General features: G+C 32.8%; 1 protein-coding gene across 1 annotated transcript in view; it reads right to left on the reverse strand.

Annotated features, from left to right (window-relative positions):
• LOC129956706 (uncharacterized) overlaps positions 1 to 27,042 on the reverse strand; it is a 37,654-nt gene that overhangs the window by 1,554 nt on the left and 9,058 nt on the right. The window contains exons 5-9 of the mRNA XM_056068639.1: positions 19,872 to 20,103; positions 11,199 to 11,322; positions 6,289 to 6,471; positions 3,261 to 3,270; positions 910 to 1,129 (exon numbers count right to left, since the gene is read on the reverse strand). Coding sequence (XP_055924614.1) covers positions 910 to 1,129; positions 3,261 to 3,270; positions 6,289 to 6,471; positions 11,199 to 11,322; positions 19,872 to 20,103 — 769 coding nt within the window. The remainder of the gene's footprint in view (positions 1 to 909; positions 1,130 to 3,260; positions 3,271 to 6,288; positions 6,472 to 11,198; positions 11,323 to 19,871; positions 20,104 to 27,042) is intronic.

Below are 27,042 nucleotides of genomic sequence, written 5' to 3' on the forward strand. Positions count from 1 at the left end.
GTCATTTTCTTTTAAATTTTAGGCTTAGTGTTGCAAATTTTATGTTAGTTATTGCATTTTTTTAATACAAAAATTTACAATCAAACTTATTATTTTTCCTTCTAAACTGATACCTTAATGGGACAGTGGGCTCTAATAGGTACTTTTGTGAATTATTAACTTAGGGTTATGAAAATTTTTTATGCATATATATATTAAAATATAAATAAGTCAAATTTCTTAAAAAATAATTCCACAAATGAATATATTATTTTTAAAAAATTAAAAGATATATAATTTTTAAAAATTTTAAAATATTCTAGGTTATTTAATTTTCAATTTTTTTTTCTATTATTTTATTTTTACTACCCAATATAGATTTATCTGGAACAAAACTGTGCATGATTTTGCAATCCAAATAAAATGCTGATTTTTTAGAAATATTTTTATGCAACGCGTACTGAATTTTCATTGGAATTTTATGGTTTTTCCGAATTAAAATTGACTTTTAACTATCTAAAAATACTTGAAATATAAAATTCATACCCTATTTTATTTTAATAGAAGTTTTTATTATCAATTTCATTTAATTTCTTCAAAATTAAGACGCCTGGAGCATTTCAAAGGCACTTAAATTTAATTTCAATATCACTTTGAGAAAAGTCATTAGGATGTACTTTGCTGCTTCCAGGTCTTTCAAATATTTATTTTATGAAACATTTTATTCAACTAAAATAGTATTACAAAGCATAAATATATATTTTGGTAATGAAACGATGAAAATAAATTTCATGTTTTCGTACATTTTTGCTTTTTTCAAAGTCCACCATCCCCCTTAAAAAGAGTATGTCATAATCATTAATTTTAGAATAATGCAGTGTCAGAATTTTTTTTCCAAAATAAAACTATAATTTAGGCTTAGAACCGTACCTGACCGCTGCAAGCTTGCTAGTTCTTTCGTTCAGCCCGACGGCATCAGAATCCACACTTAAATTAGGTTTTTCAGGTAGGCAAACATAGTTGGTGCCCGCTCCAATACCATCTTCGAGGAATGAAGTCATATAACCGACATAGAGTGGATTAGAAGCCTTGTTTCCACATTCCTTCTTGCCCCAGTGAACGTACACGGAACGAGGTTTTTTAGGATCGTCTAGTTGAAAAAAATTATATATTTTAAAAGCAAAATCTTTTAGCACAGGAAAAAGGCAAACTATCATGAAACAATACGAATAATGGCGTACAAATTGGAAGCAATTATAAAACCCGGAAACAATCACAATTTATTTGTTTCGTTTCCGCTGATGGAAAGATAAAGCAAATAAGCATAACCTGAATTCTTTCTTTCTAGAATTTTCGTTCTTGGAAGCTGCATTTATGATACAGTATTAGTTTTAGTTCACTGTTCGATGATGTGCTGAAATTTCGATGCTTTTATATTTGCTTTAGGAAATTGTTCCTAAATTCCAGTGCTGTTAGGTTTGATACTGTACGCTGTGCTTAAGTTCCAATTCTGTTATGCGCATTGTTCCCAGTTATTTGGAAATCTAAGTATTAATACAGTTTAGTTTCATTATGGGACACCGTACCTAAGTTCCAATGTTAAATGCTCATTGATGGAAAATGCATTTAAATTTTTTTGAAATTGATGCTTTAATTTTTGCCGTTGGATAATAGTATTGATAATCATTGGAATATTTTTTTTGTTGTTCATTTTAGAACATTTAAACCTTCCACAAATTAATTCAGTTCACGGTATAATACTCAGTCAAAAGTGAATTTCGAATTTCCAGCTCTTCTTTAAAGTCGTTAACGTGCATTAAATTTTTTTTGAGGGGAGGAGGTATTATGGTTTGAAAGCATTTTGAAAATTCAAGTACTAAATGTAACGTTGCTGTGGTTGTTTATTTTAAATTTGAGTGTCTTTTTTGCAAAATGGCTCCAATTGTTCTGTTATCAGTCTCCTTGCAATATATTCACCAAGAAAGTACTGAATACAGCTTTTTTTTAATTTTATTCTTATGCAACCGAAAGGCATTCAGTTTTTAATTAATAAGTAAAAGTTGTCAAAATGCGTAAATGATAATAAGATATGGAAGAGGGGTATTCGGTGCTTTATGTTAAAATAGCAAACGAGATGGCATTAGAATAGTTGCCAAATGGGTTTGTCGATGGCTTAAATCCGATGATTTCTTTCGTTTGTCTATTTGACTTTCATTTTTCTTTCATTTCATCTGAGTAAATCACCGGAAGTAGTCCCCCCCCAAAAAAAAAACTTCTTTTGCATACTTTCTAACAAAGGGACTATCTTCCACTCCTTGCAAAACATTATGAACTTTGGATAAGACTACAAATGCCCTGCATGGCATTGGGGAAAAATAATTACGAAATTTTAATTTTTACCTGAATAGGCAATTTCACTGAACCTATCGTGTGATCGTTGGCGATTTATCTTTTTGCAATTACTTACTAGCATATCGATTAATAATACTAGGTTATGTTTTAGATGCATTATTTCTAATCAAAAATTGTATAAGAGCCACATCGTAATCACAAAACCACCTACCAAATTTCATATATTTAAGTCACTGCCTTTTTGAGTTACTGCGTTTACATACTTGTGAAAATACAGTGAGATAATCCCTCCCTTGACGGATTTGGTTTTGTATTAGATAAGTATTTGTATCTATGCACCAAATTTTATCTATTTAGGTCTTTTCGTTTTGTAGGTATCGTGTTTACTCATATTCGTACAGGAAGATAGATAGTTTGGACTTCAAATTTGGTGTAGTGATCATTTTCTAAATTTCATTCGTCTTACTCAAACCGGCTGTAAGATATCACATATACATAACACCGAAAAATATGTTTTTAAATTCAAAGAAGTCTGAAGCGTGAAAATCCAACAAAATTTAGAATTCGATTTTTTTTTTTTTTTTTTTTTAACAATTACAATATTTTTTTATTTACAAGTATACCAGAAAGCAAAAGGCGAATTCATGCATTTTACTTTTCATGGAAAAATTCTTGCATTTAAATTTTTTTTTTCTGGACATTTTCTTCATATTTCCAAGGTTTACATAACATATACAAATTAAAATCTTTAATCTTTTAATTGAAAGGTGAAATACATTCTATATTTAAAATATTTCTTTTGGGCAACTTACAAATGATTCTAAAACATGGGATTATATTACCTGTATGTTTTAACATAATCTTTGGTCCTATAATTATGCAGGAAAATATTAAATTAGTAAGAAACAAACTTCAAAAACATAGTTCACCTTTTGGTACCTAAAAAGAAGAAAAAAAAAATAATATCAAAATATTATTTCCTAAAATCCTTTTTCAGTTGTAAAATGATTCATGACCCAGTAATGTTATTAAAGTAGTAACTGTTAAACGACCTGAATTTAATAATGATCTGTTTGTTTATATTGAATTTATATTGGTTGTTTATATTAATGAATGCATATTATGATAATAAAAATTAACTATTCCTAACTGAACATGAGTAAGTCATATCACTGACTCTCCGACCCCCTTGAAGGCACACGGATAAATAATACTGAATGACCAGACCGCCACAACAGCAACACTGGATGGGATTGTGGTTGAGTCCTAAGGGCCATCACCGGCCACGGTACAACCCTTACCGAAGGAAGTAAGTCATCGATGAGAGGAGTCAGATCCCCCACCTATTTGTGTACCTTCCAGGATGGCAAGATCCAACCACCATACCGGGATCATCTCATCCTCATTACGAAGTGCCCCCGGTGGGTTAACTGAACATGAGTAATAAACTTTGAACATTTTAATTAGTTAGTTATATTGCCAAATAACCTGTAAGGGGGTAGTCTCCTGAAATTTGCTCTTATACTTTCCAATAAAGATCTTCATCCACATAAAATTGTGAATCTTGGATAAGGTCGTCAATATTTTGAATAGCATTAATGGACGATAGTTACGAAATATCGATCTTTAGTATGATTCGAGCATTTGTTTTAATCTGTGACGATAATATTGTTACGAATCTGTGATGCGGCTTCCCAGCATAGTTGGTTCCATAGGAGGTCCCAGAGCTTGGCGACAAACTTGGGGACCATTTGGCGACTTGGCAACGAATCTGGCGACTTTGGCGCCAAAATAGATTATACCCGTAACATCGAGAATTTTCCCGATCCGTCAAGTAGGAACGGAGTTACGCCTCGAACGTTCCTGATTGGTTGAGAGGCTTCTAACCCAGCCTCCTGAGACCTATAAAAGGAAGCACCCGTAGCAGCCGGGGAGTCGACGGTGAATTGAGTTGTGGACCAGTGGAGTCGAAAAGTAGTCGGAAGCGACGGTAAAGAACTCGTCTTCCAGGGACTAGCGGAGCAGCGACGGAGTAGAGATGCTGTGTATACTGTTGTATGCTGCACGTCTCGGCTGAAGATAATCGTCTTCTGTGTTGTATATAGTTGTCGTCTTTGTACTGTCCTGTGTGTCTTCGTGTAAATAAACGGACAGATGGTCAACCTTTAGCGGATTTGGTTCGATATTTGTTAAGTACTAACTATAATTTAGATGCTAAACATTTGCACCAAATATAATTTACCAAGATTTCTTCTTTTTGTAACTGCCGAGATCACTTTAATTCAAATATCCAAAAACTCAAACTTCTTTTAAATGAATTTCATTCAAAATTTATCAGAAATCTACAAGTTTGGTCATACTGCTACAGCTTAAAAATTTTTTGAGTTATGAGTTATTCATAGACTGATTGATAGACAGATAGACATAATACCAAAAATATGTTTCATGGTTCCAGAGAAGCCTGAAGAACGAAAATTTGTCAAAATTTCCGAGTTCGAATTTTTCGACTATGGCGCTTCCTTTATATAAAAAAATAACTAAACAGAAGTAGCTAAAGGTGCCAAGACTTAAGATTCTATAATGGGTTCATTTTGTTCTATCGAAATTTAAGGAGAATGGCGGCATGACTTGTTTTAGAATCATGAGAAATAATATCTTTCAAAATCAGGACAATGATTATAAATACTTATTTCTTAGAAAACGTATAGTAAAAAAGTGTCTTTCGAACTTTTAACAAAAACGGAGGGCAAACGAAAGCAGGCGACTATTGATGAAATATTTGAAGATCATGAGATTTCTAGAAATGAAAATTTTGGAGATTGAGGCAGTGATTGAAGCCCGGCATCAGATTTTTTGGTTTTCCTGATTGTTTCAAATGTATAAATAATGATATTTACTATTAATAACGAATTGAAAGAATTTATCCATCAATTGCTTATTCAAAATTTTTATAAGTTTTTATACTCTGATTTTTTTTAAATATTTCTATTCATTCTGTCATTTTGGAAGGGATTTAATTAAATTTTTCAAGGTTCATTTTATTGGTCATTTAAGTGGGGTCGTTATAACAAACAGCTGAAATATTTGATAGTGAAAGTTAACAAGCAAACTGAAAGTTAGTTAAACTTTCAATGAAGAATATAAGTTACCAATATGTGTACTCCAAACTTAATGTTACTTCTAATATTGTGAACAATTATTTATAAAAATATCTTAGAAAAGTGCTCTGCTGAAATTTTCTGGAGAGAATATTTCCTAATAAAGATGTTATTTTCCTTTCTCTCGCATAAATGCTGTAAAATTTAAAATTCAAATTCAGATACATGTACAAATATGTGATGTACTGTCATAAAAAGCTATACTCTCATAGCTCAAAATTTTATTTATATGACATTTTTCAAAAAAAAAAAATATATTGTTTCCCTAATGTAAAAAAATATACAATTTGTATGCAAATATGCATGCAATATGTATCATGAGGTTGAATAGTTAGAATAGGTTACATCCGTACAGTGTATATGCATAGCTGAAAATTGGGATATATTCAAAACGTCTCTTTCGTGGAAGGTAAAGCTCACAAGCTTTTCCTGTTTTTAAATTGTCTGTAAAAAGCTCAAATTTCACTATTCATACAATACTGTCCTTATCTCACCTTATATGATTTTGTCCTCAAACGAAAAATATCAAAATAGGCAACGGTTCTCAAGTTCTGAAAAAGTACAACTGTGAAGGTGCTGAAGAATAGACAAAAGAAAATGCCATCCTCATTTACATCTTTCCATAGACAATAGCAAACATGGACTTTTTGCAAAGGGTAGCTATTTCAAAGTGTAACACAAATTTGGATTTAGATATCTATTATCATTCTTTTGGAATAAAATAAATCCTAGAGATTTTTGAACGTAGACAGGGTCTAGATGAATAACTTGATATGAATCAGATTGATAATCAACTTACGTTGTCTTCGATGATTTGCTTGATTTCCCTGGTGTACCTTTGATCTCCAGTGACAGCAGAGTTCTCGTCAAAGGCATTCAAGGCTGGGCTGAGTTGTTCTGAGCCTGCTTCTAAATCCAAATTACCAATTACGTCGTAGAACACTCGTATGGTTTTGGTCAATCTTCCGGAAAAATCAATCACCTATTCGGGAAAAAAATGACTTAAAATTCTAATTTTAACATCAAGGTTATAACAAATAGAATTATGTATATCGAAGAAATACAGATATATTTCACGATTCTGATTCTGTAAGCAATTACAGTTACATTTGCTATAGCTTTTGCTTTGCTTTGCTTTTAAAACAATTAATGCATATGTTTAAAACACTAACATACGTGGTACAAAAATCGCTTTTATTACTTATCGTTGAATGGAAACCGCCAAATGTAAACAAAGTACCATACAAATGTTTCAGACGGCTTCATTGGACGTTTTTACAGCTTCACTTAATTCAATACTTAGCCTAAATGATTAATAGGGCTGCAAAATATCATTAGAATTTCTCGGTTATGGACTTGCCATGTCAGTAAAAACTCAATTCATGCAGAGGAAATAATGTGTAAAAGATGTCAGGCTGTGAGAAACAAATATTAAACTAAGTCTTATTGAGTTCCAAAATAGGCTTAATAATCAAGGATGTATAATCGTTATGCCTTGCATATGAAAACCGATATTCATATTTTTCAAAAGTGGTTATTGCATTATATTAAAATTAAAAAATTACCCTTTTAAATAATATTAATTTCGTTTTTGAACAATTTTTTTTTTTATTTACTTGGTTTCAGTCTGAAAAAATGTTGCCACGAGATTCAAACTCATCCATCAACTTACTCAATCACGTCTTTTGCCAATGTTAAATGCAATATTAAAAAATTGCTTTCTTTGAACTTTCCCTTTAAAGTAGGATTTCCACTTCCACTTTATTTCGTAGTATATAGATTTTTTTTAAATTTGTGACTCAGAAATTAGTTGTAGGTGGATCCAATTAAATCCATGCCTTCCAATCTTATCAAGTAACTCATTGAATTTTTTAATGTATTCAATATTAATCGTTCCATTGCCTAAAAGTCAATAATCTAGACGAACAAGCTAGTCGCCAAAGACGACTATTTTTCTGATAAATCAGTAAATAGAACTGTTCAACTTATTTATATTTATACAATTCAAATGACATCCTGTGTTATGTTATAAATATCTGTCATTTGAACATTTTCAATATGTGGAGAGTCGTTCATGTGAGCAAGAAAACACCATAAGAACTACAGATATCCCATTTTGCAACTTATGTTACTATTTTTTACTTCTAGATTACTTTAATGCTTCTCTTATATGTAATGCTAGTCACCTCAGAAGACCAACAGTTGTTTAGATGAATAATTTCAGACCATACAGTTCAGACCATAAATTGTTTAGATGAATAATTTATAATTCCGCCAAACTGTTTGACATTAAAATCATATTATTTTAATTGTTATATTTAGTTTGTACATAAACCTTCTAAATAGGCATCAGTCCCCTAACTTATGGAGCTATTAAAAACATAATTATCCGGAAATAGAGGCATTGTTTTAGAAACTTAGACCATAGCTGAGTTTTTCGATCTGAACTTCTTGCTATTAACAGAGCTTTGGACGTCGCCTTGGAGGCTAATAATTCTCAAATTTGGATTCTCACAGATAGCAAGAGCTCAATACAATACTTAAAGGACTGGTCACATATTCTTGATAAGTTGAGCCAAGACATTATCTCCAAATTAACTACATTCGCAAGGACCGGGTCAGTGAGCATACAATGGGTCCCTTCTCATGTGGGCATCCACGGAAATGAAATTGCAGATACTCTGGTCAAGGAAAGAAGCCTAAGTCCCAATCCCTCCCCCCTCTTCTAGAATACAGGCCGCAGAAATCCATGCCTTGTTTAAACTAAGAACTAAAACGAAATGGAGGATTTCCCCAGAACATGACTGGTATGTCGGTGGGTGTCCAGGCTTGTCTCTGGCGGCACCAGTCCAAGGAGTGTTCAAATGCTCTTTTCTAGGCTAAGGTCTGACCATATAAAAAGTCTTTGCTTCATCAGAGGCCAAAAAGATGTATACCCCTTGCCATTGCTCGGCCGATACTTCTCCCCCTCATATCATTGACTGTATTGGATGACTCTATGTGACAGCTGGTGAATGAGGGGGAGTCAGTTTACAATATTATCATGCAATTCTGTCTCTTTGGTTTGGTTTGAATTAGTGTTCAATCCAAGGGGGATAGCAACAACAACATAACTCAGTGCGATTTATTGCATTGTTTACCTTAGCAACTTTTTTGCTTTTTGGCATTGCTGACTTGTCATCCATTGACAATATGAAAATGCACCGATTAATAGATTTCATCCAAATGTATTTATTAATCTTTACCTTGTTGGTTTCCTAGATTAATTTTTATGAAAAATATGTCAAAGACTTCAACAGTATATTAATTATTCAAAATCCCTCATTGTATTGCTTTTCTTAGCAGCTACTTTACTTTTCGACATTGACGACTTGGCATTCATTGGCTTTAGGAAGAAGTACCAACAAATAGATTTCACCCAGATGGAGTTTCTGACATACGAACTTTTATAATTTGAATGACAAAATGGCTGTATTTCACTTTCCTGAGTAATATTTTTATAGAGAACTCACTCGACAATCGCCAATGCATATTAATTCAATGCACTTTATTCCGTTGTTTACCTTAATACATATCTTGCTTTTTGACATTGGCGGCAGGAAGAGGCACTGATTATGTCAAGAGGTACTGATTTCAACCAGATGTATTTTTTAAACCAACATTTTGGCTTCCTAGGTAATTCTAATGGAAAACCTAGTGAACTATTGTCTTTAATTTGGAAGAAAACCTTCTTGGAAACCCCCACCGACCAATATAATTTAAAGTCATAAACTCAGAAATAAGTCTATAGGAAAACTTTCAACTGCCATAATGATCACAGCAATCAAATTATTGCTAAACATTCATCTGTCTATCAATTTTTGAATGTTCTAGTTGAAACCACTTCTAAAAGAAATTGTTAATAACCCAATTCCCTCTCCTTATGTTCTTTTTCTATGTTATGTATTAACCCAATAAAGAATTCGTGTTTATAATGCTATTAATGGGGAACATCGCTAAATTTTTTGTATAGGTTTATGCATTTGCTTTTTAAAAAATACCATCTCTAATGATATTTTCTTTCATTCAATTTCTTTTTAACAAAATATATTTCTTAAATAATTGACGAAACAACTCGATATCTCAAAATGAAATCTTGGCAAAGTCCCCAACCTCTGTAGCCAGAGGGATTTTAATTTTTGTACAAATCTGCATGTATCACATGCACTAATGCATGTGGCACAGAAATCACGCTTCTTACTTATTAGTGAATGGCAACAGTCAAATATAAGCAAATAATCATACTAATTTCAGACTTATCCATTGAACGTTTTTACAACTTCATTGCGGCTACAAAATATTATTGGAATTGTTCTGGAAATGGAGATCTCATCGAAGGTAAGGAGGTTTCAAATAGAAAGTTAATCGAGTGCAAAAATAGAATAAACTTCAGGAGAGATGTAATCTTTATGTCTTACCTACGGAAATGGATGTCCATATCTTCCAAATAAATTATCTTATAAAGATAGTATTTGTATCAAGACTTAATAAATTCCTTTAAAATGATATTTACCGTATAATCTATTCTTTTAATTTTAATAACATTTTTCTTTCAGTTTGAAACACTATCTGTAACAGTGTTTATAAATGCTACAATGGATGTTCAAATGAAAAAGGTACGAAACGACACTGTGGGTATAAATGAAGACTTTATTCAAAGTATACATCATAGGCCTGAGCACAACGATCCTATTGATTCACGAGCCGAGGGATTCCTTGTTCCCAGAATTCCTGTAGCCGTGACGAGACCCAGTCCTTCCCAGCGTCCTTGAGTTCGCAGTCTAAGGTTCACTACTTGATAAATTCCTCGAACACAGAAACACCGTTAACTCCGATGTGTACTGTGAGGCACTCCGAAGATTATGCAGGTCCATCAAGAACAAAAGAACCTGGGCTACTCACGAAGGGTGTGATTCTGCTCCATGACACACCTCCCGGGTCACACACGGGGAACTGACCAAATTGAGGTGGGAGGAGCTTGAACATCCACCGTACAGCCCGCACATGTCACCCTGTGAATTTCATGTGTTTGGTCCCCTGAAAAAACATCTGAAAGGGAAGCGTTTCAACTAGGACAGCGAACTCATGAATGCTGCAAAAGGCTGTGTTTAGTCATGGCCACAGGAATTCTCGGAACAAGGAATCCCTCGGCTCGTTTATCAATGGGATCGTTGTGCTCAGGCCTATAGTGTATACTTTGAATAAAGTCTTCATTTATACCCATAGTGCCGTTTCGAACCTTTTCATTTGAACACCCCTTGTATGTTGGAATTCAAACTCATCCATCAAAACATTCAAACATGTGTTTTCACAATTCATTAACTCAGTATTAGGTTTTTCCTTTCCGTTTTTATTTTGTAATATGCATCCTATTTAATTTGCAGCAAACGTATTCAATTCAATTTATGTTTTTCATCAAACAATAGTAAAATGCTTTACTTAAATACATAAAATTTAACACACTAAAAAATCAAAACTCTGGACTAACAAACTATTCGCCAAAGGCGGTTAGTGTAATTTAAAATAGTGTTTTCACTTGGAATTTTAAGAAGTAGTTTATAAAATTTGATTGATATGATTAAGTTAATGCTATTGATATAATGAGTGAGCAGATGGTCACCGAGGACTTCTAGTTAAATAAATATAAATGCTTGATTAAGTGTTTCATACCTTTTCTAAATATTCCTTTGACACCGTTTCTGGTAATGATTTCACAAGGCCTTTTAACAGTCCTTTTGCTTCTCTTAAATTATCGAACAGGGAGTTGAAGTTTTCCATTGAGTCGATCAGAGCTCTGGAAATAAATGCTTATTAGTGAATAACTATAATAATATAAATTTTCGGTACTGTTCTCTTTCCAAATTTCTCATACTTTCCACAGTATCATATGTTACTAATAATTTAGCATAAGTGTACAATGTTGTATCAAAGCAACAAGACAAAGTCAATTTCAATCAGATCACATTCCAAGAATATTCATCTTAAATTCAGTTAATATTTTTTCGTGTTGTTTGCTCATCCACAACAATAGACAAAATAGTAGAAAATCTACCATTTGAAGAATTTATTTATGTAAAATTTTTATACTGATAATAAAAATATATGGTAATTTTCTTCCATCTTACCCATGGCGTTTATAACATATTATTTTTGCATGCACAAAGATAGACAGACTTCCATTTCAGGTAGATGACTGAGTTAAACAATCAAGTTGTTTTTAAGAAAATATTAATTTTTTTTTTAAATTTAATATTCTTAATTTCTGTTTAGTTTTCGTCATAAAACTATTTAAATTTCGCTTCTAAGTTCATTCTTTTGAAAGTTACATTGATTCTTTTTATGTTTGTTTAGTGCACATTACAAATAAAGGCTATAACAAAAAAAAGCAACAAGGATGATTGAAATTTTTTTTAGTATCTAAAGTGTTGATCTTATTAAATTTTGAAAAGGTTCACCATTTGTCCAACATTATTCATGTAAACGCCTTAACACAAAAGCATGATGATTTAGATAAATGAAATTTAATTTGTGATCTTTTTACAAAAGTTATAGTTACATATAAAATTCTAGTCTCATTCGGTTGGGAAAAAAAGGCTTTCAAAATGCATTCCCGGTTTTCTTTGCTATACTGCGAAGAAGAGCACAGAACGCTTATGTGAGGGACTCTGTAAATAAATATCTGAGAACTGGCGATATTCAAGACTTTGATCATGGTAAAAAATTAATGTTAGAGAATTGCACCTTTATTAGGGACAACGCAAGGCGTTTTTGATGAAATCTCTCCCGTTGGTATCCAGTTGTGTCTGAACCGCGGTGGCCTGGTAATAAGGTCTCGGCTCGTGAACCGTAGGGTTTCAGTTCGAGACCCGATTCCACCGAAGAACCGTCGTGTAAGGGGATCTGTTGCACGTTAAATCCGCCAGGACCAAACGTCCTCCTGCTGGTGTGGTGTAGTGTGGAGAGAGGGATCCCAGCTCAGGTGTCGTCCTCGTCATCTGACCGCGGTACAAAATTACGAGGTCCGTCCCAGAATAGCCCTAGTATTGCTTTACAACGGGACGTTCATATAACTAAACTAAACTAAAACTAAATCAGTTGTGTCTATCCATCTGCCTATAACCAAGTTCAAAAATGTATTGAATTGGGTTAAATTTTGTCTCTCTTTTTCGTCAAATTTCAGTTTTCTAAAAAAATTTGAAACACATCCGTTTATGTAGTAAAGAGCTGTTTGTGATTCCATGTCCATGAGAATATGATAACACAAAAACACAACTATTTAGACAAATTAAATCTAACATGCGATTTTGTCATTAACATTGTTGGTCTTCATCAAATTTTGGAGCTATTGGTGGAAGTCAAGATCACCAAAATCCATATTCCGCCTTCTTCACTATAGTATGAAGCCCAGAACAGAATGTATGTTTTGGTATATCAGGAAGTCGAGGGGAAAATATTCTTATGGATAATTTCTTGCTTTAATAGGTTTCGAAATAACGATTCCGCCATAAGGTTCCCTCATTCTTTATGTTGCAGTTAGTTCAATCATTAAGGGATGAGTTGAACTACACTCTTTTCTCTCAGTCGGGTCACTGCATGGCGTCACAAAAGACTATATGCACCATTGATAACATTTTTGAAACTCCAGATCAGAAGGTTTCACATTCAAATCAAGTCCGAGTCACCAATTATCAGGATTTCGCTTTATTTAACGTTTATATCTGACACCAGAACCCAATACCCACTTAATAACATGTTCCTCCGTTACGAATTACTAGGCTATGATGTGTAATAATGAACACATGTATAATAACGAACAGTTCTATTTAATAACTCCTTTAATAAAAACATCAACGAGGCAAAGATGTGTAATAACGAACAGTTCTATTAAATAACTTTTTTAATAAAAACACCAACGAGAAAAAGATGTGTAATAACGAACAGTTCTATTAAATAACTCCTTTAATAAAAACATCAACAAGGTAAGGATGTGTAATAACGAACAGTTCTATTAAATAACTTCTTTAATAAAAACATCAACAAGGCAAGGATGTGTAATAACGAAAAGTTCTATTAAATAACTTCTTTAATAAAAACATCAACGAGGAAAAGATGTGTAATAACGAACAGTTCTATTAAATAACTCCTTTAATAAAAACATCAACGAGGAAAAGATGTGTAATAACGAACAGTTCTATTAAATAACTCCTTTAATAAAAACATCAACAAGGTAAGGATGTGTAATAACGAACAGTTCTATTAAATAACTTCTTTAATAAAAACATCAACGAGGAAAAGATGTGTAATAACGAACAGTTCTATTAAATAACTCCTTTAATAAAAACATCAACAAGGTAAGGATGTGTAATAACGAACAGTTCTATTAAATAACTTCTTTAATAAAAACACCAACGAGAAAAAGATGTGTAATAACGAACAGTTCTATTAAATAACTCCTTTAATAAAAACATCAACAAGGCAAGGATGTGTAATAACGAAAAGTTCTATTAAATAACTTCTTTAATAAAAACATCAACGAGGAAAAGATGTGTAATAACGAACAGTTCTATTAAATAACTCCTTTAATAAAAACATCAACAAGGTAAGGATGTGTAATAACGAACAGTTCTATTAAATAACTTCTTTAATAAAAACATCAACGAGGAAAAGATGTGTAATAACGAACAGTTCTATTAAATAACTCCTTTAATAAAAACATCAACAAGGCAAGGATGTGTAATAACGAAAAGTTCTATTAAATAACTTCTTTAATAAAAACATCAACGAGGAAAAGATGTGTAATAACGAACAGTTCTATTAAATAACTCCTTTAATAAAAACATCAACAAGGCAAGGATGTGTAATAACGAACAGTTCTATTAAATAACTTCTTTAATAAAAACATCAACGAGGAAAAGATGTGTAATAACGTACAGTTCTATTAAATAACTTCTTTAATAAAAACATCAACAAGGCAAGGATGTGTAATAACGAACAGTTCTATTAAATAACTTCTTTAATAAAAACATCAACGAGGAAAAGATGTGTAATAACGAACAGTTCTATTAAATAACTCCTTTAATAAAAACATCAACGAGGAAAAGATGTGTAATAACGAACAGTTCTATTAAATAACTTCTTTAATAAAAACATCAACAAGGCAAGGATGTGTAATAACGAACAGTTCTATTTAATAACTCCTTTAATAAAAACATCAACGAGGCAAGGATGAGTAATAACGAACAGTTCTATTAAATAACTCCTTTCATAAAAAAAAAACATGAACGAGGTGAGGATGTGTAATAACGACTGTGGTGATGTTTATGTAGAGTGTAGTGTAAAGCATTTCATCGCTATTAGAAAAATAAACTCTTTATTACACTAACAACTATCGGAACATCGCTGCTTAGCGCACGTATACACAGAACGGGGATTCCCCGGGAGAAGTATATACATAGATTGTATTAGGGAAAGTAGATAGGTAGCGCTTTAGAATGACATGATTAAAGATGGCGCTACGATCACTACATGAGTATCCCCCTAGTGAACAAGGAGAACGACAAATGTAATAATACAAGATAATTATACGCGCATAAAAATAAAACATCACATAATACAATAAGTATAATATAGGATAATGGTTTCAATGGTAAATAGAAATTGAAGTAAATAGATGCAATAATATATGAAATACATAAAATTACAGTTACAATATATATATATATATATACATAACAATTTATATCTCAGTAATTAATCTCGTTGGAAAATGGACATGACGTCCACTACGAGTGGTAGTTGGTTTTGTCGGTAATTGTTCATTTTTAGAAGAAAGTTCACCTTGAGTTTTATGAATAGTTGCAGGTATAGAAGGTAACGAGTCATTAGATCCTGTCAACACATATGCAGGTTTGACACGGTCTATGGAAACTGTGACATTTTTATTATTAACTTTTAATACAAAAGTTTTATCTTTCCTGCTGATTACAAGGTGTGGACCAGTGTAAGGAGGTGAAAGAGGAGGTTTAACACTGTCCACTCTCAAAAATACATGAGAGCAAGTACTTAAGGATGGATGAATATAAATAGGTTTAACCGAGTGTCTAGACGTAGAGATAGGATTTATAGATTGCATTAGTGCTTTGAATTTTGATACATAAGTATCTGTTGGTACTGATAGATCTACTTTTGAGGTTAAAATGTCAGAAGGCAATCTGAGGGTTGTACCAAAGACTAATTCAGCACATGTGGCATTAATGTCCGGTTTAATTGCAGATCGAATTCCGAGTAAAACTATGGGAATAGTTTCAGTCCAGTTTGGTTGACAATGGGCTATAATAGAACTCTTAAGATCCCTGTGGAAACGTTCTACAAGTCCATTGGATTGGGGATGGTAGGACGTTGTGCGGATTCGATTTGTGCCCAAAATATTATTCAAATGTCTAAATAGATGTGAATCAAAATTTTTACCTTGATCTGTAGTTATAGTTACTGGACAACCGAAACGAGATATCCAATTATGAATTAGGGCTTTACATGTTGTTTCAGCAGTTATATCTGAAGTAGGAATAGCTTCCGGCCATCTGGTAAATCGGTCAACTATTGTCATACAATATTTATAACCATCAGATAGTGGGAGTGGTCCTATGAAATCAATGTTTATATGGGCAAATCGAGCATCTGGCAAAGCGAAAGTGCCTATAGGAGATTTTGTATGTTTTTGAATTTTAGAACGTTGGCAATTATGACAAGATTGAACAGAATTTTTAATAAATGAATTCATGTTTGGCCAAAAATAACGTTTAGTAATCAGCTTTCTTGTTACTCGAATGCCAGGATGAGAAAGATTGTGAATATTTTCAAAAACTATTGAACGAAAAGAATTTGGAATGTACGGACGAGGTGAATTAGTAGATAAGTCACAATACAAGGTTACATCCTCTAAGGGAAAATATTGCTTTTCTATTTTACAATTTGAAGACTTCAGATATTCTTTAAGTTCAGAATCATTTAACTGTGCAAGTGAAATGTCATTAAAATTTAAATTTTTCTTTGAAATTGAATTGATTTCAATGCGAGACAATGCATCTGCAACAATGTTTTCTGTACCCTTGACATAACGAATGTCGGTAGAAAACTGGGATATGAAGTCTAAATGTCTCAGTTGACGAGGTGAGCATTTATCCGGCTTTTGCTTAAAGGCTTCAGTAAGGGGTCTTTGATCAGTATAGATTGAAAATTCCCTACCTTCAAGCATGTGTCGAAATTTTTTTATGGAAGCATAAATAGCAAGAAGTTCTCTGTCGTATGTTGACCAATTAGTTTGACTTTTAGAAAGTTTCATTGAGAAGAATGCAATAGGTTCCCAAATTCCATTTGAAAGTTGATTTAAAGAGCTTCCGATAGCAAATAAGGATGCATCAGTCCACAGACTTAAAGGAGCTCCAGGAATCGGATGTTTGAGTAGGGTAGCTTCGGCAAGAGCTTTCTTAGCATTAGAAAATGCCTTATCAGCTTCCTCAGACCATTGCAGAGTAGTTTCAGATTTTTTTGCTGGCCGTGGTGATTTCTTTTTGTTAGTATGGCCTTCAAGAAACTTAATCAAAGGTGATAATATGTGAGCTGCCTTGGGAAGAAATCTGCGGTAAAAATTAAACATACCCAAAAATCTACGAAGTTGAGTAAGGGTAGTGGGTCGTGGGAATTCTTGAATTGCACTAACTCGATCAGGAATTGGAGAAATACCTTCTTTGGAAACTTTAAATCCTAAAAAATCTAGGGTAGGAACACCAAATGTACACTTAGAAGATTTAATTGTAAGTCCATAATGGTCTAATTTTGAAAAGAGAGCTCTGAGATGTTGTCTATGCTCTTCGATTGATTTTGAAGCAATTAATAAATCGTCAATAAAAGCATACACACCATCTAAATCTCTAGTAACTTCATCAATAAATCTCTGAAAGGTACTTGATGCATTGCACAAACCAAATTGCATCCGAGTGCTCTCGAAGAGTCCGAACGGAGTACAAATAGCTGTTTTATGAACGTCCTCGGGAGCAATCGGAATTTGATGAAAAGCTTTTACTAAATCAATATGAGAAAAAATTGTGGTTCCATGTAGTTCGCTAGTAAAATCCAAAACACTGGGAATCGGATATTTGTCCTTTTTGGTCTGAGCATTAAGAGCTCTAAAATCACCAACAGGACGCCAATCGTCACTTCCCTTTTTCGGAACCATATGTAGAGGAGAGGCATAATTGCTGTTGGATGGCCGCATATGGCCTAAATCCAACATATGCTGAAATTCCATTTTAGCGATTTTTAAGCGATCGGGTGCTAGCCTACGAGGTTTTGCATAAACAGGAGAACCAAAAGTTTCAATATGATGCATAACAGAATGTTTTACAGTTTGGTTTGCACATGGAGCTTTAACAATATTAGGAAAATCATTCAATAACTTTGAAAAATCATCATTACAAAATACAGATTTTACAGAATGAACATCAGTATTATTAAGAATAGCATGAGCATTTATATGTGTATACATATCATTTAAACAACGATTTCTTAAATTAGGTTGCAAATTAAAATGATGTAAAAAATCTGCACCAATAATTGCAGTTTTAATATCACAAACATAAAAAGGATAAACAAATTGTTTTCTTAAACCTAAATCTAAAGATAATAACTTTTGTTTATAAACATTTATGATGGAACCATTTGCTGCAAAGAATTTTTGAATCGGAGTACACAGTTTATCATTTCTAGTCGCAGGAATCAAACTACAATCACTGCCAGTGTCAACAAGAAAATTTACATTTGATTTTCTATCGCGAACAAAAAGGCGACGAGAACTACTGGGCGAGGCGTATGTCGCCGCTACTCCTTGCCGTTGTGATTTGGCTGATAATTGCAAGGCGGAATGCATTTTTGTGCTTTGGAGTCGTACTTCCGATGATACCAACAGATATCATCATTACTGGCAGGGCTTTTCCGTCGAAAACGAGGTTGGCGATTCCGTGAATGACTTCTGGAATGGCGACGCATCTGTGCAATTTCTTTACGCAACATTTTAATTTCTGATAACAGTTCAGAATCAGCTGTAGCAGTTGCATTTGAAACAGCACTTACCTGGTTTGGTGTTATATCCAGTATTTTGTCGGCTATTTCAGAGGCTTTTTGAGGTGTCAAAGGTTGTATTGAGGCAAGAATCGATTGCACATTAGATGGTAGTTGCTGAAGAAATAATTCCAGTAAGAGAGAATCGGCAATATTGTGACTTTCGGCACGTCTTTGCATAATTCTTAACAGCTCGGACGGCTTTCTATCATGCAACTGCTCTCCAGCCAATAACTTACGAATTTCCTGAGATTTTGATTCTCCGCATCGGGAAATTATCTCAGATTTAAGTTGGCTGTAAGGGTCAGTTGCATCTGGCGAAAGAATGATATCGCGCACAGTTATCGCGATTTCAGGTGGCAAAGTGCTCACGCAGTAGTTGAATTTAGTGCGAGAAGCTGTAATTGGCTTTGGAATAGCCAATTCAAATGTTGACTCCACCATCGTAAACCATAGTGAAGGGTCGGACGGAATGAAGTTAGGCATCCTCACAGCTGAGATTTCCTCCATCATGAAGTGCGCTTTCGTTTCAAAACGAAACTTAGTAAGATAATATTAATCAAATTGAATCAAAAGAGATGCGTGATTTCTTATCCGGGTCACCATTTGTGGTGATGTTCATGTAGAGTGTAGTGTAAAGCATTTCATCGCTATTAGAAAAATAAACTCTTTATTACACTAACAACTATCGGAACATCGCTGCTTAGCGCACGTATACACAGAACGGGGATTCCCCGGGAGAAGTATATACATAGATTGTATTAGGGAAAGTAGATAGGTAGCGCTTTAGAATGACATGATTAAAGATGGCGCTACGATCACTACACGACTATTAAATAATCCCTTAATAAAAACATAAACAACAAAAAGTTAATCTACAATAATTAAGAACAAAGTACTTGTTGTTACTACACAGTTCTAGGGCAGTTCCTGGATCCTGACAATCATAGGGTTGTTCCATTTAGAAGAAAAATAGAATCATTTGGGAATTAACTGCGAAATGTAGAAAAAAAATCCGAGAAAATTCTCGGCAAAAAAAAAAAATCGTAAAATTTGGAAGGTTTATATATAGGCTTTAAAAACATATCTTCGTTACATCTCCCGTAATGAAATATGCTTTTTCACTCCCGCTTCAAGTCTCTGTTTAAAAAAATAGTATCAAAAGATAGTATAGAAACAAATAGTATCAAAGATAATCAATAGTATCAAATCTTTGATTCTACTCACTTATTTTTCAGGAACCTGAATTTATCATTAAACTCCTCCAGGGCTCTAAATTCAGCACAGAGCGCCACCCCGATGCCATTGTTGACTTTTCCCACCTGTTCTTTGAATTTGCTGACAAGCTCTCGCAGTCCTTCGATGGTCGTGGGGACGCCGTCAAGGGGAACTGTCCCGTAATAATCGATCTCCGTCTTTGCCCTGTTCGTCATGTTCTTAGCCAATTTTTCCAGCTTCCCTGTTAACAAAAATAAATGATGCAATCATTTAAAACGTAAAATGTCGTATGTCACCATATAAAATGGATTGAAATCCATTAGCCAAAGCTTCATATACCTGTTCTGTGCCCCACGAAGAGGTATCTCGTAATTGAGAATAAGAAGCTTCCGGCATGGTGATTGGTTCTCGCTACCCTTATGAATACAGAGAAAGGTGGGAATATGACTCCTTCAATCGATGACGGGAAATACTTCCCAAGGGATGGGTTGTACCGTGATCGGTGATGACCCTTAAGACCCAACCACATTCCAGCCAGTGTTCAGTTATTTAGATTTCTCTGTGTGGCTTCTGGCGAGTCGGAGTAGTCAGCTTGTGGTTATATCTGTTATGCGTCCCAAAGGGGAGAAACGCCTCAAAAATGGTTATGAGAAGTTCCCGATATGGTGGTTGGTTCTCGTCATTATGGTGGGTATAGATAACAATGATGTGGGATGGAGCGATAGGATGTGCCTCCTGCGTGAGAGATGGTACCGTGATCGTTTATGGTCCTCAGTACTAAACCCTACTCCTGATGTTGTCGCAGCGTCCTGATCATTCAGTTTAACAATATACCTTCAGGGTGAAATAGCACAAGTGGGCTTATAACTGTTCTAACTATTTCCCATGAACCTTCCTCTTTTTGTCATACGACATGATATTAACATTAAAAACTTAAATATCTAGGTTTTCTATTCATTTAATTGTCCGTTGGCTCTGGGGTTATTGTAATTATTTTTTATTACTCTCCGTGTAAAGGGGTGCGAACAATAAACAGGATATTTCTTCTTTGGCTTTAAATAATGAACAAAAATTAGCGGTTAGATATTTAAGGAAACAATTGTAATAAAGTTTTCTTTTCCACTTTAAGAGATAATATGATACCTGTTCTCGACTCCAAACTAGTTGACATGACTTTCATTGCTAGGGATAAAAATACTTTCACGTTTAATATTTCTGATATTAAAAAAATTGTATAAAATATCATACAATATATAAATTTCTTTTATCATCTAAAAGAATTCAAATGAGAATATCAATTGAACTAAACGATTTTTAGAAATCTTAATAATAAGTTTTCTTTAAAAGTTCTTGATTTTTATTATCAGACATCATTAATGACTGACTTTTTGTTTGAAATTAATAATCGCTAAAATTTTCAATAAAATAATTCATAGGATTTCGTCTAATAAATTTCTTCAACAAACTATATTTAAGCTTTAAATTTTGATAGGCATATAATTCATGCTATTTAAGATTTATGGCCTTATATTCATTTTATTATATACTAGCCGCCTTTGGCGACCAGCCGGTTCGCCAATCTTAATGTTCGTTAAAATTTTAATAATTAAATATTTTATGCAATTTCTACTTTAATAGCTTCTTCATCAAAATATTTTAAAACTTCAAATTTTGATTATCATATAATTCATTCATAATATTATAAAGGCCTTCAGTCATAACGTAATATGTATCTCCCTCATTTTCTGTTAGCACCCGTAGAATTTATGCTTTAAATTAAAGTGGAAAGAATTTATCTTCAATTAATATAATAATATTTTTTACTGAAACAAAGCATTTTTTTATAATCTGATTACTGAAAATAGAGTCACTCAGCGTTTAAACTTTATGGGCACTAAAGAATATCTTTTTTAATTTATGTAATATCTCAAGAGTTGGTCAACAAAATTTTCTTAGATTCATTATGAGATATCGATTTATTAACAATGTTTAAATTTAAATGCATCAAACACTAAGAAAATAAAACGAATCGTTTAAAATAAACGGTTGAAAACAGGTTTTAAAAAAACTACTTAAAAAACGTTGTACTTAAAACTATAAGCATATACAAAAAATATATAACTAACATAAATAAAATTTACTTACAAAAGCATGCAACTAACCCAAAAATAATTTAAATCATCCATTGATAATGTTGTCATGGCAACAATCAGAACAGAATGCGCATGCGTGAATTTTCTTCGCCGGTTACGTAACGCAAATACGTGATTTTTTCTACGCCAGTTGGGGTAACGCTATGCGGATTAGAAATTTTTAATTTCCTTTATTCTGTTTTATTTTAATTCAAAAGTACTTCAGAATGAATCTGAAAGATTGATTTATTAACAATGTTTAATTTTAAATGCATCAAACATTAAGAAAATAAACCGAACCGATTGAAATAATCCGCCGAAAAATTTTAACCCTAGCCTTATTACTGTTGGGAGAAAAAAAAAAACGGAAGCCTTTCTCGCTTGGTGCTGGAGATAATGGAAGATTTTTTTGGCGAAAAAGTTGGCGGTGGGGAAAATGGAAGATTTTTTTGGCGGGAAAGTTAGTTTTTAATTAATAATTAAAATTCTAATTAAAAATTCGAAAAAAGAAACCCCAGGTGCACATTCCCAACCTCCAAGGTATACATGTACCAAATTTGGTAGCTGTATGTCAAACGGTCTGGCCTGTAGAGCGCCAACACACACACACACACACACACACACATTGAGCTTTATTATAAGTATAGATATAGATTTCTTTAATTTTAATTTAGATTCCCTAAAATTTTAAAAAAGTTAATATATTCTATTGATTCTAGACTTTTAACCATATGACCTAATTACTAACCTAAATAAATCAATGTAAAATTTTGCACTTTTCTTCAACTTCAAGCATATTTTAAATATAAATTTTAATCTTTTACAAATTCGTTTCAGAATTAAATAAATATATCGTTTGCTTTCTTGAAATCTGCTTTGTCAGTAATGTTTTGTGTTGAGGATAAAAATTGACTTACTCAGTTTTGTGCTTTTTATTATTTTTTTGTATTAATATGGGTAGCAGTTCGGATTATAAAACCAAAACGAGAAAGATATTTGCAATTTTAATAGTGATTTTTATGAATGGTGTTCTTCTAGAATTCTTATGTGTTTTTGCATTATTGTTTTCTTCATGCGGTTAGTATTGGTTCAGAATTCTAACCTGTCTATACCTTCTTGTTAGAAAACCTGCTTAAAAGACTTTTTTCAAAAATGAATAAATGCAGAAAGAAAATTTTATGCGGTAAAAAAACTGGTATTCTTGGTTGGATAATTCTTTGAATTTTAAGATTATATATATATATATATATATATATATATATAAACGTTTTGTTCTGTAATATTTTTGGAAGTTATTGCGGAAAAGCTCCAAAAATGTGCTTAAAATTCTAATTTAAATTTCAAAAAAATCAGATATGCACATTCTGTTCCTTCAAAATATATACAGTGGCTCAAAAAATTGAGATTACACCTTAATTTTACTTGATAAATCCGACTTTCAATGTAAATAACTTATTACCGGGAAGTGCAAACATGTTTTTATTTTTACACATTACAAATGGTTTAATTTGGAATAACAGAACAGAATGCACATAACGTCAAAATATGGTGTCTTTTTCATTATAAAGAGCAGTTACACACACCACCACAGTACCCGACATCAATGCCATTGAATATTCGTGCACCATACTTGAAAAAGTGGTTCAAACACAGAAAAATAGAAACAAAACCCATTTAAAACAAATGTTGCAAGAAGAAGGGGAAAATATCTTCAAATACCACCAAAAATGGGACGAATCGGTACCATGGGGTTTAGAGGCCATTATAAGAGCCAAAAGGCATGCAACTTAATAGTGAGACTTTTTTCTATGCGAGATATTGCAAAAATTTCATTGGTGTATTCTCAATTTTTTGAGGCAAATTTCTGCGTATGTTTATTTAAAATGCTTCTGAAACATTTCAATTTAGAAGTTTTTTGTTTATTTTTTCTTTATTTTTACTCTAAATGAAACCATTTGTTATGGGTAAAAATAAAAACATGTTTGCACTTCCCGGTAATGTGTTATTTATATTGAAAGTCGCATTTATCAAGTAAACGTAAAGTCTACTCTCAATTTTTTGAGCCACTGTACGTAATCAAAATAAATTTTAGTCATATTATTATTTTAATTAAAGGAGTTACCTGACATGAGACAAACTGCACTAAAATCATGTGTAAATCTAATTTGCAGCATTCAGAGGATAAATTTTTTCTGTTTTTTATACTTAAATTTCAATAAAATATTTATGTTTTAAAACATGGAGTACAAGATGAGAGTAAAGTAATGAATCCGAAATCACATAACTTATGCAAAGTAAATACAAAATGTAATAACTTGCATGATCTTAAGAATATATTTACATTGAAGGTTACAAATAAACACATCATTGATTAATGGCAACGTTCTAAAGAGAATAAATTCTCTATTTTCATAATACCGAGTAAATTTAATTCATTAAATAAATAACGAACAATTTCACAATATTGGAGAAGATATGACGCATATAATTACCACCAGTTAAAAAATCCTCAATATTGTTTAGAGTAGTAATATTACGTCCCTTTTGAATAGTAAGTAATTTCTAATATTAAGCAAGTGCGGATAAAATGGTCACCAAATTTCGTATTACGTAATAACCCTTAAAGAAATTATTTCTATGTTTTCTATTAGAGTTGCTAGCTTTTATCCATATCAGTTTCGTTATTCAATTTTAAATAATTACATTAATGGCGTTTCATTTTTTAAAGCGATAATCATTATCAATGTCCATTTAGTTATTTTCTTTTTGTTAGCTGTGTTTATGATATTTTCAATGGAATTTCTTTAACAAACTGCGTTAGCTTTTTTTAGATAAACTATTTTGAATTCTTCAATTTAAAAAAAAAGTGTGAAAAGTTAGAAGAACGAACAAAAGCGGTATATTTTGTCAAGAATCAGAAAACAATGAACCGAAACTGTATTTTTATACATAATACAAAAACAAGAAAAGAAAAGTTATTTTTTATTGCATTTCTAAAGCGTTTTTATAATGATTGTCCCAAAATCAACGCAAGATTTGAATTTGCCCCCATTAGTGCAATAAAGCGTAGACAACTCTATTAAAAAAAAACCATTTGACAGTTGATAGTTTAGGATTAGTAAAAATGAATCGTTACACGATAGAACAACGTTTTTCATTGTCGAACAATATTTCAAAAATAATTAAATTCTGACGGTCACAATTCGAAAATTTGAGAATTGGCTCCCTCGATCGTGTGATTTAACACCATGGGATTTCTTTTTAAGGGGGTTATTTAAAGTCAAAGGTTTATACCAACAAGCTCACAAGCATGCTTGCATTAAAGTAGGAAATTCAAAGCTGTATTAACGAAATTCAGCCCCATTTATGCAAAATGGTCAAGGAAAATGTCGACAAAAGAGTGCATATGTGCCAGAAGCGCTGTGGAGGCCCTTTTCCCTATGTGTTATTCCATACACAACCCTATTCAGTGCACTTTGCGATTCAACAAAATATAACAATTTAAAAAAGAACCTTTTTTTATTGTTTAATTCAAATCTTGCGTAAACACGTTATTCTATCCTGTAAACTCCCTTTATACTAACACTAAACTAACATCTGTCAAATGTTTTTTTTTTAAATAATGTTGCCAACACTCTACTGCACGAATGGTGGCAACTAAAAATATTGCGTTAATTTTGGAACACCCTTTAGAAGGTGCATGAATTTTCAGTTATTCTGAAATTTAATGACGTAATAAATATGCATAGCATATACAGTACTGTGCAAATTAATTGAGACAAACACAAAATTTTTCACAAATGTTGTTTAATTAGTATAGGTTAACTTACATGCACGGTATAGCAATCTAATACAAAATATGTCCTCCTCTAGCTTCAATGAGATCCTGTACACGGTTTGGCATGGATTCCACTAAATTAGAACCTAAATTTTTGATCTCGTCATCACGAAACCAAACTTTTATAGCATTCTCAATCATTGTTTTCTTTGTTGAGCAGCCCATTTTACTCAGACGTGTCTTTACAATGCTCTACAAATTTTCAATGGGATTTACATCAGGAGAATTACCAGGCCAATCCAAAACCGTTATTTTCTGTTTTTGAAAAAAAATTCCTTGTTAGCTTAGAAGTATGGCATGGGGCAAGATCTTGTCGAAAGACACCAACACTACAAGCGAAAGTTTGCATCGTAGGCACAATTTTACTTTCTATTATAGAAATGTATTATTTAGAGTTCATCATCCCTTCAACTGGTACTAAGCTGCAAGGTCCTTCAGAAGTAAAATAACCGCAAAACATCTGTTTCTGAGGGTGCTTAACTGTTTGAATAAGATGTTGTTCCCTGGTGGGTTCTCCACTACTTCGCCTTACAAATCTTGATCGAAACCATTGCACAAGAAAATGCGTTCTGTCGCTGAATATTACCTTCTTCCAATCTTGTGCAGTCCAGAATTGATATTTTCTATCCCAATCCAAATGTTTGTTGTTGTTGTTTTCATTGCAGGTGTCAATAACTGTTTTTCTATTGGTTTTCTTGCAAATCTCCCAGCTTCACTAAGCCATCCTCGAACTGTTGATGAGTTCATGCTCAAACCAGTAGCTAATAATTCTCTCTGAAGATCTCTACTTGTTTTGTAAGGATGCATTGTACTATTTCGAACAAGAAATTTGCCTGTTCGAAGTGTGGTCTTGCGTTTGCGTCCACATTTACTCTTTCATTTTGGAGACAATGTCCCAAAATTCTTTTGCTGATTAATAATCCTAGAAACACTGGATTTTACAACTAAAATTACTGCAGTAATATCCCTCACAGTCATAGAAGTATGCTGACTAAGGGTAACAATTCTAGTCCTTTTCCTGGGAGTGATATCCATTTTTTTAATACACGTCAGAAGGAGGGAATTCACACAAGCGACCACTTTTTACAGCAACTGAAGGGAAAAATTTTCGACATGGCATGATCATGTGGTCAAACCGGTTTAGACTAGTCAAGGGCAGTCACGTGTTCTAAGAAGATGCAGTTGAAAACGGTTTGAGGCAGTAAATCCC

The sequence above is a fragment of the Argiope bruennichi genome, chromosome 11 (assembly GCF_947563725.1).
Source record: "Argiope bruennichi chromosome 11, qqArgBrue1.1, whole genome shotgun sequence".
Classification (NCBI taxonomy): domain Eukaryota; kingdom Metazoa; phylum Arthropoda; class Arachnida; order Araneae; family Araneidae; genus Argiope; species Argiope bruennichi.